Below are 19,296 nucleotides of genomic sequence, written 5' to 3'. Positions count from 1 at the left end.
AATCGTGTATCATCTCAAGCTTCAGCAAGCACTGATGTTACTGAAAGTTCTAAAGACGCCTTTGATTTTTTGAAGTCCATCTCTACTATGATAAAGCACTTGGATTGAAGGAGCAATTGTTTGGAAAATTTTAACGCATCTTGTGATTGAAGTCAAAAAGCATTCGTTTCAAGATTTATCTTCCTTATTGGAACATTCATCTAATTTGATTTCTTTCCTTCTAATGAAGGTACGTACATCACATCTCAATAAGTTTTAACCTTAATTTCTTTTATATTATCTATTTTATATGATATGAAATTAAACTTTTTAGTTTTATATCTAAAATTTTTTTTGAAGGGTTTAATTAATGGTTATTACAGGAATGGTGGGAGGATGAATTTGCAACAATTGTATTGCCCAGCAACGTTTCATATAGCAAACTTGAGACAGTTATATTCATTGACTGCTTTGATAGGTATATTGTGCTCCGCTTTTAGGAGAAAGCATCGATTTTGAAGAAGTTGATTATAGGTTATGATCATACCATTGATATGACTGAGATGCTTATTGTGCTCCACTTTTTAGACAAAACGTTGATTTTGAAGGCACTAATTATAGGTTTAGGTTACAATATAAACATTGATTTCACTCATAAGAATAATAGGTGGGTTTTTTACTAAAAAAATATAAAAAAAAATTAAAAATTTAAAAATAATACATAAAAAAATGTAATTACGAAAATGGTATGTCAGGGTGGTCAAGCCAATCTGACAGTACCACCTACGACAAACAGTACCAAAACAGTAAAAAAACTGAAAAAAAAAAAGGGGACATGGTGGTGCCAGAGGCGGCACCAGTGTTGCCTCTGGCAGAGGCGGCACCGGTGTCAGCTGCTTTTGGTGCCGATTTGACCCCTCATGCATAGGGGTTTTGTTTTTTTGTTTGGGGGACCATAATATATGGTTCCCAAGCTTCATTGTCGGCAAAGAAGAAGAAGAAAAAGAGAGAAGAAGGGAAGAAGGGAAGAAGAGAAGAAGAAGAAAGAAAAGAAGGAGAGGAGGAGAAGGAGGCTGCGGTGAGAGAAGAAAAAAGAAAAAGAAAAGAGAAGGAGAAGAAGAAGAGGAAGGAAAAGAAGGAAAGAAAAAGGTAATTTTTTATAAATTTGAGTAATTAATGTTAGTTTAATAACGTTTTAGATTTAAATCGATATAATTTTATTTTTATTTTTTCTAAGGTGTTATTTGGTTAAAGAAGAGATATTAAGGTATGTTCGTATTTATTTTATATTTTCATTGAAGTATTAAGCATTTATGTGTAAAGAATATTTTTTGTTATTATTTTATGTAATTTATTTGTTAAGTGTGTGTTTTAGGTTGTTTAAAAGATTTTTTAATTTATTTGACTTATTATAGAATTTTTTATTTTTTATTTTTTATGTGATCGGGTTTTAAACTTTTTACAAAAATAGTAAAAATTTAAAATTAAAAATATATTAATGAAAAAAATACGAGAAGAAATAAAATACTGAAAAAAACTTTATTGGGGAAAGTGGTGGTGACGAGTTTTTGTTAAAATAATATAAAAAATAAAATATGAAAATAGTATAATTAAAAAATAAAATCCGAAAATAAAAAATACGAACAAGGTGCCAAAGTCAGGTTACTTATTAAATTAATATAAAAAACTTAAATAATACATTTGAAAGATTTTATGCTAAAATAAAATACCAAAATAATATATTTTAAAAAATAATATACTGAAAAAATACGAATAAAGTGCTAAAATCAGGGTTATTTATTTAAAAATATAAAAATACTTAAATAATACATTTGAAGCATTATGTACTAAAATAATATAAAGAAATAAAATACGAAAATAATATATTTTTAAAAATAATATACGGAAATAAAAAATTACGAAGAAAGTATCAAAATCAAGGTTATTTGGTAAAAACCCTTAATATAAAGAAACAGTTAATTAATACATTTGAATTTTTTTTGCTAAAATAATATAAAAATAAAATAAGAAAATAATATATTTTAAAAATAATATACAAAAAAATACGAATAAAGTCCTAAAATCAGGATATTTATTGAAAAATATAAAAATACTGAAATAATACATTTGAAACATTATGTACTAAAATAATATGAAGAAATAAAATACGAAAATAATATATTTTAAAAATAAGATACAAAAAATACGAAAAAAGTGTCAAAATCAGGGTTATTTATTAAATTAGTATAAAAAACACTTACATAATATACATAATACATTTGAAACATTTTTGCTAAAATAATATAAAAAATAAAATAGGAAAATAATATATTTTAAAAATAATATACGAAAAAATATGAATAAAGTGCTAAAATCAGGGTTATTTATTAAAAAATATTTAAAACACTTAAATAATATATTTAAAACATTATGTACTAAAATAAAGGTTTTAAAATTAAATAATCTGAAAGTAATATATTTAAAAAAGATACGAAAAAAATACGAAAAAGTGTCAAAATCAGTGTTATTTATTAAATTAATATAAAAAATACTTACATAATACATTTAAAACATTTTTGCTAAAATAATATAAAAAATAATATCTGAAAATATTTTACTTATTATCATTTTAAAATAATAATATTTGTATTTAAATTGGATATATTTAATTTTTAATGTAGTATAGCAAAAGAAAATGTTGTCGAAAAAATTGTTTGCTATTTTTTATTAAGTTATTCTAATAAATATTTAAAATCTATCAAACAATAAAATTAATAACCGAAATTTATTTTGAAATTGCAGGCATCGCAATGGCTTCATTGATCAATAAGAAACTTTCTCACATATGTGACACAGTTAATAATACGGTAATATATTGTCATTTGTTACGCAAGGGTTTCATTAAAAAAAATCTACGTAATTTAAGAAAATAAATTATGTTATTATAACTATTTTTTGTAATTTAACACTGTCAGGACTCGTACCGCATATTAAGGGGCAGGGTGAATAGTGTAGGATATTCCCGGATGCACGATCGATGCCGTGCCAGAGCTAGCTGGATTCGGATCAGCAGCATTGACCCGGACGTTCGATTTGCGGTACGATTTAATATCCGCATTGGTCGAGCGTTGGCGACCGGAGACCCACACTTTTCATTTACCGTGTGGGGAGTGCACAGTTACTCTGGAGGATGTTGCATTGCAGTTTGGGCTCCCAATCGACGGGGATGCCGTCACGGGCGTAAGTGCGATAGCTGAGCCGGCTGCACTTTGTTACAGCCTACTAGGAGCCTCGCCCGGCGATGCTGAGTCTACTTTTTCGGAGTTAAAATTTACATGGCTAAAAGCCAATTTTCAACATTTATCAGATAATGCCACCGAAGAAGAGTTGGTGTGCGCAGCTCGAGCGTACATTATGCATATCATAGGGGGTGTATTGATGCCCAATTCGGACAACAACAAGGTTCATATCCAGTATTTACCTCTGTTAACTGATCTGCGTAGTGTTCGCTCCTATAGTTGGGGTTCCGCAGTTCTGGCAATGTTGTATCGTGAGCTTTGTCGGACGACAAAGCCTAATGCTGTAGACATGGGCGGATGCCTTATATTGTTGCAATTATGGGCTCTTTATCGGATGCCATTCTTGGCATCGGTTAGTCACCAACCATACGTATATCCGCTAGTTAACAGGTGATAAAATTTAACTTGTTAGTAATTGGCAATTTCTTTAAAATAATACTATTCTAATGAAACTATATTTACTTGAAAATTGTTTTCGTAGATGGAGTATTTATCCGGGTATCGGGAGGTCATACACTGTCCCGATATATCGTTTGATGATTGAACAACATGCCGGGGAAGGGGTAAGCTATTCAAATATTCGTGACATGTAATTGCTTTTTATATCTTACTCCAACCGTGTTAAATTTTAATCATGGTATTAATCGTGCAGTTTATATGGATGCCATACCGTAGACCAGAAATTGCGGCTATTATACCCTCGTCTGCCTATGTTGATTCTCAGTTGTGGTGCACAAACGCACCAATTATTAGTTTCAATGTAGTCGAGTGGTACCACGGAGATCGAGTACTCTGACGGTTTGGTTGCATCCAAGACATCCGGATCCGCCAATGCGGTGGGGAGGAGGTTCACAGTAAGAACAAGAGAGGAGACATGGACAGCATTGGGGGTTACGCACCAAGATATATTGCGGTGTGGGGAGTCGGATGGCTCGAAGACCTCGATGGATTTGTCTTCGATTTGCGCCCATCGTTAGAGTACATACAATGGTACTTTAGTATGGGGAAGCCATATTTACTTGGTGGGCAGTCGGCTATAGTCCCCCGGCACGTGCAGCGATCTGGGGCATACGAGCCAGTGGCCGATATAGAGCCCGATCCATAGCCAGATGCCGAGCATGACCCAGAGCCGAGCAGAAATGCAATACCGAGGCTAAGTCCGGCAGCCGCATTCACATTCGACTGATACTTCTTATCATCCGGATTTGGCAGGCAATGACTATTTCTCGGGCTCGTCATCACATTCACTTTCGGCTGATACTTCTTATCATCCATATTTTACGGGCAATGACAATTTCTCGGGCTTATCGAGAGGCGGATACCATTACAGATTTGATATGTTTGGGTCGTACACACCGCAGCATAGCACCTCTCCCTGCCCATATCCACCGCATTATAGCACTGCCCCCGGCCCGTATCCACTGCAGTACTCCACTCCTACTGGGTTGTATCCACCTCAGCATGGCACTCCTCCCGGCTCAAGTTCATCGATGCCATTCGAGCCATATGATTTTTCTTCTATGTATCAGACACCCTCACCTGCGACTGAAGAGGATGTTGGTCGTCGCGATCACCCACAACGTGAACGTCGACCTCCTCAGAAATATACCCCTAGGACCACACCATCGAACCATCAATTTTAGGGGTTTCTTCGGTTTTGATATTAAAAAGTTTGTATTTTTTGTATATATTTAATTAGATTAATTGAAACTTTTAAACGTGGAACAAAATTTGACCATAACGTAAATTAGATTAATTTGGACATTTTTGAACATTAAAACACTAAAACTTGTATCAAACTTAGTCTTGTAATATAAATTGGAACAAACTTTAAATACATTACAACAGTAATCTAATTTGAACATTAATTAAATTGGAACATACTATTACCGGTATATATAGAGATTTCATGGGCGTGTGAAATAGATGATACATATTTAGTTATATATGCAAGTTGAGTAAATGTAAACTCAACCAGTTCCTTGTTTGTATATGTCAATTTGTTGATTGAGTGTAGGTAATTGGTAAAAATGTTTGGTTATGTGTGCTTCATGAGAATTAAATGATGATTATATTAAGTTTTATTGTGTAATTGACCATGGGATCCATGAAATGGTGAGTTCATGATTAGTTGTAAATGATATTATGATAAATATCATTATCCAAATCCCGTACTATAATATAATTTGTTTTTAGTTAATAAGGGTCGGAGCTGTGGAACAGCAAAGCAAGGGTAACTTTAAAGAATAAATTGTACTAATTGGCTAAATAAAAAATTCTAAAAATTTTATGGTAAAAAGATACGTGAGCTTAGTTTCTAGAAAAATTAACAGATCTTAATTTGGAATTCAGTAGCTCGGATATAAATAAATTAAAATCAGAACTCCAAAAAACAGCTTGATAGCTTTTTAACAAATAGAGGAATATTTGCAATATAATTTTTTTCATATAAAATAAATACATTACAACATAAGTTCAATTCCTACCTAATCGTGACGATTGTCCGACATGATAGTTTCACTGTGGGCATTTACTCCGATTATGACCAGCTAACCTACATAATCCACAACGCGTACCGTCGGATTTCTCCCTAATGTCCATTTCATTACAGATTCTAGTTGATTGCGGACGACCTCTTGGATTCTGCGTAGCCCTCATGCAGGACAAGTTCGAAAGTTATCGGAGGCACTTCCCATGTAGGCAATTCCGCGGGGACGGGAGTTCGTTTTCCCATACACGTAACGTGCGATTGAGTGTGTACACATCTTCGACAAATTGTTCAACATTAAAGTTCACTTTAGCACACGCTGCAACGACATGCGCACACGGGTAATGAAGTGTTTGGAATCTCCTACAATCGCATTGTCTATTCCGGAGATCAACTCTGTAGGACTTAGGTGGTAGACTGGGTCGACGACCAATGGTCTCCGTAACTCGAAACGTTTCAAGGCGTCGTGAATATATTTCTACATTCATCGACCTCGCCATCCGACGGTTTGCAACCATTGCATCGCTAATATCTTCGACAAATATGTGTCCCGCCTAAATCTGGTTAACTTGTTGCTGACCCATTCTTGGCATCAAGGTAGCCAACCTGTAGAATGTAGCCGAGAAGACTGTTGAAATCGGAAGGTGTCATGTTTTCAACAATACAGCGTTGACCCCCTCAACTAAGTTTGTGGTCATTTGACCATAACGAAAGCCCTCGTCAAAACTTTGAGCCCATTGCCACGGCTCCATAGTACCCAACCACTTGTCGGAAAGATGTATTTGTTTGACCTCCATGTCACTCTCAAGTCGAGTCATCATTTGGCGAAAAATGTGTGGCTCTAGCTCAGACTGTTGATATGTATTAAGAATAGATAAGTTACTGATGTGCCTAAAACTTATATTGAAAGGATAAGGCAATCGTTTACCTATTTTCACAAATTGTCTTTTCGATCTGCATTTTATAATCTCTAAAGAAGTTAGTCTGCGATGTGACGGATGCGATAACGGATCTCCATGGTACACCGGAACGCCTAATGGAGGCAATTAATCCTTTCCTCTATCGAGATAATACAAATATTATCGTTGCTAATAACATACCTCCGCAGTTGGTAAGGAAGAATTCCACGATTCCATGTTCTCCTTATCTACAATGGCAAATGCTATCGAGAACGCGTTCCTATTGCCGTCTTGAGCAACCGCAATAAGTAAGATCGTGTATGTTTTCCATATAGCGGTCCCATCCACTTGCACAAATGGCTTGCGGTGGGGAAATGCGCGCACATGGATCAAACGTCCAAAACATCCGATGGAAAATTCGTTTTCCCAAGCGTAGTTGGTCATCCGGCCGTAATAAGGTCGTGTATCAGAACTCAATAACGGTCCTCGGTACGTACTCCGCATAGCGGCTATCCATCCACAGTAGCTCGTTATACGACGCGCCGAAATCCCCATACAATTGCTCCATTGCCATCTGTTTTGCTATCCATGCCTTTCGATATGACACTCGATACTGAAATCGTGCTTGTATTTCGGCAATCAGTACCGAAACTTTAATGGTCGGCATGCCCTTCACCATTGACATGATACACGTACAAATAGTTTTAGAATCAAGTTTTCGATGATTTTCTGTCATACGTGTTGATGTGCATGTGTGAGGCCCAACAAATTTGCGATCTCCCACATCTGCGAATTTTGAATAAATGCAACTTCGTACCGCCAATTGCGCCTTCCCCGACTTCCAACACTCCCAATATATAATGTCGGTTTCGACACTGCAACTTTATAATCTACTGATATATTCATGCTATACCGCTTAATAGCAAATACGCACTCTTCTTTACTTTCGAATCTCTGGCCGACGAATAACTCCTCGATGTAATTTATGGCGGTCGGTGAGCGAAAGTATTTCGGTACTCTGAAACTTCGGCTACTACGCGCGTGTCGGGGTCTATGAGCGACATGTGTGGCCCAGGATTATTGTGAATCACAACACGTCGCATCTGGTTCCCGACCGAAGACGCGTTAATGTTTCTATCGTCATTCACGTCTTCATCATCAATATCATTGGGGACATCGTCCACATCGGGATCACTATCACTATCGACTTCTTGATAACAAGGATCACTACTATCGTAACCATCATCACCAACCACATCCATATCGGGTGTAACATTAAGATCGATATCGATCCCACCTATAATCGATTCACTATCAACGTACGATATTGGAGCCACCATGCACGGTTCTTGAGCTCTATGTTCTTCACCATATGCAAGTGAGATTTTCATTTTCCTCCATACCGCTAACTCAAAGAAATAAGTGAATCGGTGTATTTTGTCACTCCCATTCCCACAAAGAAAGAGCGATCATTGTCTCCACGTCTTCGCTCGTCTAGAAGTTCCATTTCGTTGAATTTAATTGGATCTGTCGAAACTAGAAACTTGTAGAAAAGTTTCGAGATCCTTCTCCCACAACGTCTGACAATTTTTACGTTAATTCTTCCCTTCATATCATCCAACGAGACATTTCTATTAAATCTCATTGCTATTTGTTGCCGACATTTAAATATACATCCAACGGTTGTTGTCAAGATAATTCCATCGAAATAAACGCTTACGAAAAACTGATTATCCATCTTCAATGCTCAATCATTAAAAATAAATAAACTTTCTCAAAATAATTTGAACACCAAATAAACTACTTAAATAAAAATTTAATTAATCAATATGCAATTTTGTCATTCATAAGCTCATAGTTTTTCAGTTCTCATTTTATACATAAATAACATTTATCTTTACATTTAACCATTTAAAATCAACCTAAAATGAGTTTTTACCTAATAATATAAAAATAAAATAAAATACTAAAATAGGTTGTTTGAAAGATTAAGTGCCAAAAGTGTCAAAATGGTACTTAATCTTTCAAACAACTTATTTCGCTATTTTTTTTTTTATATAATATGGGTAAAAAATCTACCTAAAACACATATAAGAAAATAATATATTCTTTACATAACATAAATAGGCTTTTTTAGGTTTTTTTAACAATAATAATAACTAACAATAATTATGGTTTTTTACTAACAATAATAACAATATTCATAACTGACAACAAAAAATAATAAAAATCAACAATAATAATAACAGCAAAAGCACATTAACAATATAAAAATTCATTATTTAAAAAAAAATTATACCTTCTTTTTTTCTTCTCCTTCTTTTTCTTCCTTCTCTTCTCCTTTCTTTCCTTTTATTTTCTTCTCCTTGCTGCTGAATCTTGCTCCCGGGGTTGCTGGTTCTGCTTGGTTTTATAGTGCTTAGGTGCCGCCTGTGGGACCCACACAACTGGTGCCGCCTCTGCCAGAGGCAACACTGGTGCCGCCTCTGGCACCCACATGTCCAATATTTTATTTTATTTTCCGTTTTTCAGCTTTTTTTTTGTTACAGAGTTTTTTTTTACTGTTTTGGTACTGTTTGTCAGGGTGGTGCCGCCTGTCAGAGTAGCGTGACCACCCTGACTATACCATTTTCGTATTTACTTTTTTTACTGTATTATTTTCGAATTTTTTTATTTTTTGTATATTTTTTTAGTAAAAAACCCATAATAGGTTAGAGTTTTATTATATGAAAGTATTATTTTTAAAGAAGTTGATTATCAGTTACGATATAATCAATGAAGAAATTAAAGGAGAACTTATAGATTGCTTTCCCTCATTGTGAAATTGTAGTTATTAGACTTCCTTATTTTATTTATTTTATTTCTTATGAGAATAATATTTCATTCAGTATTTAATATGTGCATGGTTCAATGATGTATGTTTTTCAGTTAAATTTCGGTTTAAAAATCATAACAATTGGTGCATGTTTTTCTTTGATTTTTAAGTTTAATTTGTTGAGTTTTTATGATGAAATCGGTTTGCGTCAAGTTTAATTTCGAATTTATTTTTAAAATTTATATCATAATTAATAAATTTATTTTAAATTTTAATGGTGATCAAATCGAATTATATCAAATTAAATCCAAAATTGTAGTATTTGAGTTTAGGTAAGCTCAATTTCTTTTTCAAAATTTTCATTTATTTTGAGAATGCTTAAATTTTGTGCTTAAAAATAGGAAAAGGAGGTAAGTTCATCGGTTTAATTTTGAATTTTTGAAATTTAATTAAATTTATTTATGAAATTAATTTAATTTAAGTTTAAAATGTAATAGTCAAATTTGATGCATAGTTAAAATTAGAATTAAAAAATTTAATTGTGTTATGAATATCTTATTAAATAAATATCTATCAAAATTAAAATAAATTTTAATATACTTTAAATTTTAATAATTTATAATTTAAGGATTTCTAGTAGAATTAACCCAGATAAATAATTCAAGTTAAAATAGTTAATGGGTCGTACCTACCCAACAAAAATGGTGTGCGAATCTCCTAATGTGGTGGATGTCTTTCGGCCTCATTTTCAGAGTACAATATGGCGAGGTGGCACGAACTGATTGGCTCAATTTGTACTCCATTTTGTTAAAATTCCTTTTTTAATAATAGTTTGACAATTTAATATGTTAAAAACACTGAAAACGAGCAAGGTACGAGAAAGGACATTTTGATAGAAAAGAATAAGACACGTGGATACCAATAAAATAAAAGGAAAAACGACACTCCTAAATTATTAATAAGTTTACGTTATAGTCACTTAATTTTAAAAAGTTACAAAGTTATTATTAAACTATTTAAAAATTTTCATTTAAGTCATTAGACTATTAAAATCATTGTCATATGGTCTTCTCCATTCATATTGCCTACACCAATGAAAGCTCTCATTCACCTTCTCTTCTGCAGTTCAATATTTTTCTTATGAAATTGTTTTGAACATTGTGAATTTGCGAACCAAAATCCTAGCAACTTTCTTCTTCAATCTCCAAAACTTATTGTCAGATTGCCTCGGATTTAAGGCATGTTCTTCAACTTGTAGATAGGTACTGATCCACTGTACAGGTCTTTGAATTATTGTTTGGAGCTCGCTAGCCAAACTTTTAAGACAAAAAAAAGTTAATACCCCAATAGCTTAAATAAAGACTTTTAAATAATTCAAAGACCGTTTTGTAACTTTTTAAAGCTGAGTGACCAAAACATAAACTTCTTAATAGTTTAGTAATATTGTGTGTAGTTTACCCAAAAAATGACTTTTCCTTTTGTACTTAATAGTTTAGTCAATTTTATTATAATATTAGTATACTTAATATTTATTTAAGCTCGATTCAACGTGAAATATAAGCATCAAATTTTACTAATTAACTCAAGTTTGTTTTAGGTTTGCTCATATTATTTTTATTTAATTTAATATTTTAATATCTTGTATTAAAATTTTAAATATGGAAAATTATGCAAAAGTCTAATATTTATATTATAGTGTTATATATTATAAACTTTATTTTTATGTGATATATATTATATAACACGTAAATTAAATAATATATAATACGTTATTAGACAACGAGATAGCTCAAGATTGGGCCTTAAATGTTGGAATCCAAACTAAATTCATATTTTAAATGGATTTAATTTTTTTGTTTAAGTCCATATGTGGAGTCTAATATTTTTGTTTAAACCCTTTCAAATTTCAAATAAAATTTTGAGATTGAACGAATAACTTGATCCTCGAACAGGTCTGCTCTGGCACTTACCCACGTGGTGACATCCCATTCGATAAATAAGACTAATTATGGTAATTTATTTGGGAGGACGGTTATAATTTTAAATAATCTAATTAATAAAAAAATAAAGTATTTTGAAAATATTTTACCCCAAAGTTTTAATTTTTTCAAAATTTATCTCTAACAACATTATAAAAATAAAATTTTGGTTATCAGTGTTAAAAATTATAAAAATTAAAGGACACAATTATGTAAAATTAAAAAAAACAGGGATTAAAATTTAAATTTCAGCCTAATATGGCCTACTTTTTAAATATGATTTTAAATAATGTTAAACAATGATTAGCGATTTCCCCAAACAGAAAATATAGGAGTAAGCAGACAAATTAAAAGAAATGGAAAAGCAAAATAAACGTGGGAATCTCTCTCTATATATACATATATACAGCTTAGAACACTGAATTCCTCCTCCATTAATTCCTTTGAAAATCTCTGGAAAACACTCAGATTGTTCAAAAGAAAGAGTCAATGAAAATGGAAGAGTCGGCGGCGATGAAAGAGAGCACCAGAGCCGCCATTCGCGACGGAGACGATGATCAGAAAGTTTCGTTAGAAGCAAAGGAAATGAGTGTCGTCGATGATATGATCAATGGTGGAGATTTATCGTCGTCTTCAACGGATATTTTGGTGGAGCCAATGGCAGGGATAAACGGGTCGGGTCCACCGCCATTTTTGACGAAAACGTTTGAGATAGTTGAAGATCCGGAAACCGACCCGATTGTTTCGTGGAGTATCCATCGCAATAGCTTCATTGTTTGGGATTCTCATAAATTCTCTGAAAATCTCCTTCCCAAATATTTTAAGCACAAGAATTTGTCAAGCTTTATTCGCCAACTCAACACTTATGTAAGTCATTTTAATTTAACCCAATTTTTTCTCTAAATTTTGCAGTGATTTTTTTTAAAAAAAGAATACAAATTTCCGGGTTTTCTTCAGGGGTTTAAGAAGATCGATTCTGATAGATGGGAATTTGCAAATGAAGGGTTTCAAGGAGGAAAGAAGCATTTGTTGAAGAATATTAAGAGGAAAAATAGATATAATTCAAGTAATATTAATACTGAATTGGAAGCTGAGATTGGGATTTTGAAGAAAAATCAGAGTGAATTGAAGATGGAAATTGTGAAATTGAAGCAAAAAAATGATGAATCTAATGATAAACTGGAAGCTGAGATTGGGATTTTGAAGAAAAATCAAAGTGAATTGAAGATGGAAATTGTGAAATTGAAGCAAAAAAATGATGAATCTAATGATAAACTGACTGTATTCGACGATAGGATTCGATTTGTTGAGCGTAGGCAGCAACAAATGTTGAATTTCTTAGTTAAATTAGTGAAATTCCCCATTTTGTTTCAGCAATTGATGAAGAAGAAACAGGTGGAAAGGAAAGAGCTTGATGAAGGGGAATTTAGTAGGAAGAAAAGGAGATTGCTTGAGACACAAGTCACTAAGAGTTTGCTTGAGCTTATGGGAACTGATCAAACGGTCACAAAGAGCTTGAATGAGCCTATGGAGACTGACCGGAGGGGCACCAAGAACTTGCCTGAGCCTATAGGGACTGACCAGAGGGTCACCAAGAACTTGCCTGGGCCTATGGGGAATGACCAAAGTGTCACAAAGAGCTTGCCTGAGCCTATGGGGACTGACCGAAGTGTAGCAAAGAGCTTGCCTGAGCCTATAGGGACTGACCAGAGGGTCACCAAAGACTTGGCTGAGCCTACGGGGACTGACCAATGTGTCCCAAAGACCTTGCCTAAGCCAATGGAGACCAACCAACGTATCACAAAGACCTTGCCTAAGCCTATGGAGATTGGCCAAAGTGTCATCAACTCTAAAAACCAAGTTGATCAAGTGCTGGAACCAATGCAATCTGATCACTTCTCAAAGTTTTTGCTTGATTGTATGGAGAAAGACTATTGGGTTTCCATGGAAGATCAAGAGAACATCGATGCACAAGAAATGTCATCTGTTTATCATGTTATGGCTGAAAACCTACTAGGCGAAAGCTCATGTGTTGAAAATGCAACAAATGAAGAGTTGTCAGTGAAGGATTCCAAGGTTTATCTTGAATTGGAGGATTTGATCAACTGGAAACCCTCTAACTTGACTGGATTTGTCAATGATCTGCTAGTGGAACAAACTGGTTGATAAAACTATAAATCCGACACAGGTTTGATCTATTTCATCCTCTATGTACCATCATATCTCATATCTATATCTGTATCTGAAGTAAACAAGGATATCGGACATGATTTCTTAATGTAGATGCCATTGGCTGTAGGAAGGTGACTGCAAGTGTATCGAGGCTTGAAGCTGATAGCAACAAAGGTTTATATAGCTCTCTATATTACTGCTTTCCTTCAGATTGTGAAAACTTTAAATCATATATAACAGTATATATATACAACAATGTCTAGTTCTTTTTAACATATATATACATATATATAGTTATATACCCTTTACCCTTTATTTATCAAATTCTGCTACTTCACTTAAAAGGTTAAAAATTGAAATCAATGGTGCTACATATTTTGATGCTTGGCTTACTTGCAATTCAAGGAACTTATGGATTTTGTATCTCCCTCTTACTTGTTTATGTGTTCTTTGTACTTCAGTTTTATTCTTATGATTAATTCGATAGTTAGGGGCTTTCTCTTATTTTATTTTTTATTATCCAACCATTTCCTTTTTTTTAAAATGAAAATATTTGTTTCTTTCTTCTTTCTACTAACATAAAAGATGTCAAGAATTTTCTGTTTCTAGAAATTTGTATATTTTTCAGAAAAAACAAGTCATTTTTGTTTATGCAATTATCCAAAATTAAAACCCATTGTTTATTAATAAATATATTTTTATTTAGAATCAATTATAAAATTAATATTTAAATATTATTGTGAATAATAATATTCTCTTTACAATTGTCCAACCTTTGTCCTACCCAAACTATGGCTTGATTCATAAGCAAATTTAAATTATACATGCCCAGACTTCAACTTAACCCAATCTGACAAGCCATTTTCACTGTAAATTATAAAATATTAAAAATATTTTGTAAATCTAAATAATTTTTTAATACCAACCTGAGATAAGAAAATAGAAAATATAGAAAAGAGAACAAAAATACTGTTGGAGAATAAATACTATTGACAACATTTTAAGCCCAGCAAAATTATTTTTCTTTATTTTCTGTCCAAGACCTACCAAGATGGGCGGGCTGCTCGGCCCATACCGATATAAACTAGATCGAACCGCTAGGAATTATCATAACTAAATTCTACAAATTTTCACTTTATTTTTAACTTATTTTCTTCTGCTAATAAAGCCTCAGTTGATAAATAAAACTAATACCAAAACCAAAATACACAATTCAAGATTTGATTTTTATAAATTAGTAGTACCTTAGGGAAGAAAATTACTAGCGTGATGCAAACTATAAAAGGATTGTATTAGGCTTTTCTGGTTTTTTAAGTGTTTAGCCACTACTACCATTAGCTGTAGCAGTGAGCTTTACCTTTAGGCCCGGTCACAACTATGGATTTTGATGAAGATGAAGAGGAGATGGCTGACCTGTCAAACTCCTCTTTATCTTCATGGAATGCCTTGCTTAGTACGTCTTGGAGTTCCATGTATCTCTGCCTTTTAACCATCCGTTCCTGCGCCGTATCGCTCCCTCCGCATGCTAGCTGCGATAGGTCGTCCGCGTCCATGATCTTGTTCAACACTTCAGAGCAACGAGGAAAAAATCGTTTCCCGAGTTCGACTGCCGGAGATAAAACAGAAAAAGAGCGTTAGCTTCGATATATTAATGCAAATGATATTTACGCGCGACATATAATCAGACATAAATATAAAAATACAATCTTCCATGACAAAACATATAAAAAGTAGAGCAGCAATACTCAGCTATTTATACATCCATTTATATCATCTCTAGATAGAAGCCTGGATTTTATTTTACCTCCTGTACTTAGAAAATAAACAAATAAAAATAGATTTTTAAATATTAATACTTGTGTCTACTCCAAATCCATTATAAATAATAATTAAAATATTTAAATCTAAATATTATCTATCCAAATTCAAATTTCACGATCCCAACCATCTATTATGATCCTAGTGACATTTAAGAGGGCAGCATGAAATGTTGGTGAAAAAGCAGTACCTGTTCTGGAAAGTGCTTTGAGTCTATTTAAATGCTCCTCTTGAATCCTGAAAGGTGCCTCATTCAAGTCCACTGTTGTTTGAGCACCATTTAATTTATTGGAATTGATGGTAGCAAATGTGAACTCCGATGTTCCATCCACTTGAGCTATATCCATCACAACTTTAGCTTCCATTGGGAATAAAAGTTTCGCCAGCCCAACTGCAAAAGTTACACAAATAATAACACAACCTAGTAAGCTATGTTCTTTGGATTGTTCATTTTTTCAAAAACATTCGTGTCCGACATCCGTATTTAACATATGCAAGACATGGGTATATATCAGACTACATGGAAAATGAATAGTTGGAGCAAAAAATTTACCTCTATTTTCGAGATACAATAACTTCATCCGAAGATCATCACCAGCCATGGCAAGAGACAAAGAAGCTTCACCATGCAACGGATCTCTTCTTTCAGCTTGCTCTAGTATCTCTATACACAACCTGTCCTTCGGCGAAGCCTTACCTTCCTCGGTCGATTTATAGTAATCGGCAGCCCGGGTGAGCCGCTTCGATATTTGAAGAGCTTTTCTACCATCAATAGTGAGATCGGATGGTCGTGCACCTTTCGTTAAAAGAGAAACTATAATCTTAGGCTCTTTCCTCGTCGCGGCAACGTGCAACACTGTGTACCCTCTCGAGTTCCTATGGTTAACATCCGCGAGTCCAAGGTCAAGCAACTCAGTCGTGGTCTTTGCGTCGCAGTATGCCACAGCGTAGTGAAGCGCATACGCTTCGTCTAAATTCGTATGACCCTCTTTCAGTAGCATTCGAACTAACTCGACGTCATCCGATTCCAGCGCCCGATGAATCCGCCGCACGTGTTTATCGGGAAAACCTACGTTCTCAGGCTTGTCTAAACTGAGTTCCAGACGGGAATCAATGATTTGTTTCACAATGGGTTGAGGCAAGGCTTTGTCGAGTGTTACAATATCAACATCGGATTTCACAACGATTTCTACACACTTTGCCACCAATTTTTCACAAACATTGCCGCACATATTTGCAATGTAAAGAACCACCAAGATATCATCTACGGCGACCCTGTCGATGATGTCCAGTAGATGTCTCTGTAAATTTAAAAACAGAACATAAATTCTGAAAACTTAAAATACTCTGTTCTGTTTTTCTAATTGCTTTTTTGATTCCTCATCAAATCACAAAAAAGGAAGAAAGGACTAAATTATACTACCATTAGTTCACACACTTATCTCTGAATTCCCATATTTTTTTAGTATTCATATTTAGCAATCATAATCCAAGTAACGTAGCTTAAATCATAAAATTTTGTTATTAAGGGACTCTGATTTTTAGTTATTCAAATATGTTACTAAAACTCAATAGTAAATATTAAATATGAATATGTGTTGGAGTATATTCAAATTTAATTTTTTTTTCTATTCACAGAAATGCCTATGAATGCTCAATTTTCTAATTTTTTTATATCTGAAAATCAACAAAACTTGCTAATGTTTAACAGTGATTAGTTATTAGAACGATTATCTAATTTCTCCGAAATTGGAAATTCATACAATAAATAATCAATATTAAGATTCAAGGGCGAAAAAAGAAGCTAAAATCAGTTGAAATTTACTGACCTGATAAAGAGCAATTAATTCAGGGACCTGAAAAACGAACGCTGCATATAGAACTTCAGCAATGAAATCAACGGCCGGTCTACATCCAACGTGCGAACAACCATCGTCTACGCAAAGGCAAACGCCTTTAGGCAACGATTTAACTTTTCCGGTATACAAGTAAGCCAGAACGGCAACAAGCGAATCATAGCCGATCTCATAGTCTCTAGCCAACTCTTTGAGCTCAAACTTAGCTCCACTATCTTTCAGCCCGGAGAACACGGTCTTAAACACCGAACTCCTTGCCGACAAAATGCACCGGTGAACGGCCACCTCCCGGCCGGAAGATAGCGCGATTTTTGCGTCGGAGTAAAAGTAATCGGAATCCGTCGATTCGTAAAGGGACTCGAGGTTCTTGGAGAGGAGTTGAAGAGCGGCGACGTCCGGAGTGTTCAACGGTTCCGATGAAACAAGTGTTTCGGAGGTTGTTGTCGCAGCGGCGGCGACGATACAGCACGTGGTGCTGTTGTTGTTACTGATTTCGTTCGAATCCGAAAATCCATTTCTATGATCCATAGAAAAATAAAAAAGAAACTATTTGAAACTCAAAGCTACTTGTTTAGGTACCTGAAGAAGAAAGCAACGATTCGCCATGGAAATACTGAGAGGAAATAAAAAGTCAAAGGAGAGAGATAAAAGAAGAAGAGTTTAGCCATTGATGAGCTAGCATCAGCTAGTAGAAGAAGAACATGGCGTGACGAAGAACTTAAAAATTAAAAATTAATAAAAATAAAAATTGTTAGATACTCTTTTATTGAATCTAGGGTAACTTCTCCTATTAGTCCCTGTAATTTTCAAAGTTATCGATTTAATCCCTGTACTTTAATTTGAACATTTTTAGTCCCTTTTCTTTTTAAATTTCAAAATTTCAGTCATAATCATTGTTAAACTGATTAAGTTCTATTATTTCCAAAATCTAATTCGTCAACCACATTATCATATTTGTAATGACATATCAACTAGTAATTGCATTTAAAATGGATCTAATTGCTATTGATGGGGTCAAGATTAAATTGAAAATTTGAAAAAAGTATAGGGACTAAAATTAAAAATTTGAAACGTATGGGGACTAATTGTGATCAAATTGAAGTACAAAGACTGGCTGTTTTCAAAAAGTATAGTGACTAATAGAAGAATTTAACCTTGGATGTATTATAATATTTTCCATTTTTTTCATGTTTTAAGATTGCTCTTTATTTTAATATAGATTCATGTGTTTTTCCCCGGCTTTTCATCCGTACATTAGGACCACCTGTTTTGCCTTTTTTCTCCGGTTACCTTTATGAATCTGGGATTTGACGGCCCTGATTTAGTTTTAGATTCAAAGTGAGATAATCAATCAAGACCAGAAGGAAAATTAAATGTTAAAATATGACCAAATCCCTGTACTTTTTGTGAATTCAGAATTTAGTCCTTTTACTTTTATTTCTAGGAATTGGATCCTTTAACTTTTCTAGTTTCAAAATATAAGTCCAATTGTTAGTACCGTTAAAATTTTTATATTAAAATTACGGGTGTGATATTTTGAAATAATATGCATTAGGTTCAAAATTTACTCAATCAAGTATTATATTATTCAAATTCAACTTACTTTATAGCTCAAGCTCAGTTTAATAATTACTGAGTCGAGTTTAAACTTTTTTTTTAAATTACAAATTACGTGTACAATTATTCAAATATTCATTTACCAATATAGATAAACAATTTTACCCTTGTATTAAGAGTCAAATTATATTTTGCCTCCTCTACTCAAAACATGGGTAAATTAGTCATTATACGTTAGATTAAAAAGTAAACTGTCCTTTTTTTTTTAAATTTTATCAATTTCTACTATTAAAAATTGGCGTAGAATAACTTGACAATTACGAGTTGTATGCCATGTGTACCTCATTTTGATGTATATGGACCAATTTTTAACAGTATAAAAAGATAGGACATTTAACAGAATAATCAGTCTGCTCTTTGATCTAACATATAGA

General features: G+C 33.5%; 2 protein-coding genes across 4 annotated transcripts; one reads left to right on the top strand and one right to left on the bottom strand.

The window, feature by feature from the left end:
- The first annotated feature begins 11,777 nt into the window (after positions 1-11,777).
- On the top strand, positions 11,778-14,038 carry LOC108469256 (heat stress transcription factor A-6b-like). 3 transcript variants are annotated; one of them, XM_017770148.2, is made up of 3 exons: positions 11,778-12,326; positions 12,417-13,647; positions 13,759-14,038. In XM_017770148.2, the coding sequence occupies exons 1-2, from the start codon at positions 11,949-11,951 to the stop codon at positions 13,623-13,625; spliced, it is 1,587 nt and encodes a 528-aa protein (XP_017625637.2). In that variant the 5' UTR covers positions 11,778-11,948; the 3' UTR covers positions 13,626-13,647; positions 13,759-14,038. The 3 variants fall into 3 exon arrangements, with proteins under 3 accessions (XP_017625637.2, XP_017625636.2, XP_017625635.2); XM_017770147.2 differs by having other exon boundaries at positions 13,743-14,038; XM_017770146.2 differs by having other exon boundaries at positions 12,417-14,019.
- Positions 14,039-14,629: 591 nt separating this feature from the next.
- Positions 14,630-18,035, bottom strand: LOC108468819 (BTB/POZ domain and ankyrin repeat-containing protein NPR1). Its single transcript, XM_017769678.2, has 4 exons — positions 17,279-18,035; positions 16,003-16,750; positions 15,640-15,840; positions 14,630-15,237 (listed from the first exon to the last, which is right to left on the bottom strand). Exons 1-4 carry the CDS (start codon positions 17,831-17,833, stop codon positions 14,966-14,968), a joined length of 1,776 nt encoding a protein of 591 aa, XP_017625167.1. The 5' UTR covers positions 17,834-18,035; the 3' UTR covers positions 14,630-14,965.
- Between the last annotated feature and the right edge of the window lie 1,261 nt (positions 18,036-19,296).

Source organism: Gossypium arboreum, chromosome 8, assembly GCF_025698485.1.
Source record: "Gossypium arboreum isolate Shixiya-1 chromosome 8, ASM2569848v2, whole genome shotgun sequence".
In the NCBI taxonomy this organism is placed as follows: domain Eukaryota; kingdom Viridiplantae; phylum Streptophyta; class Magnoliopsida; order Malvales; family Malvaceae; genus Gossypium; species Gossypium arboreum.
Note: the sequence above shows the minus strand (reverse complement) of the source record. Positions and strands in the feature narration are given on the sequence as shown.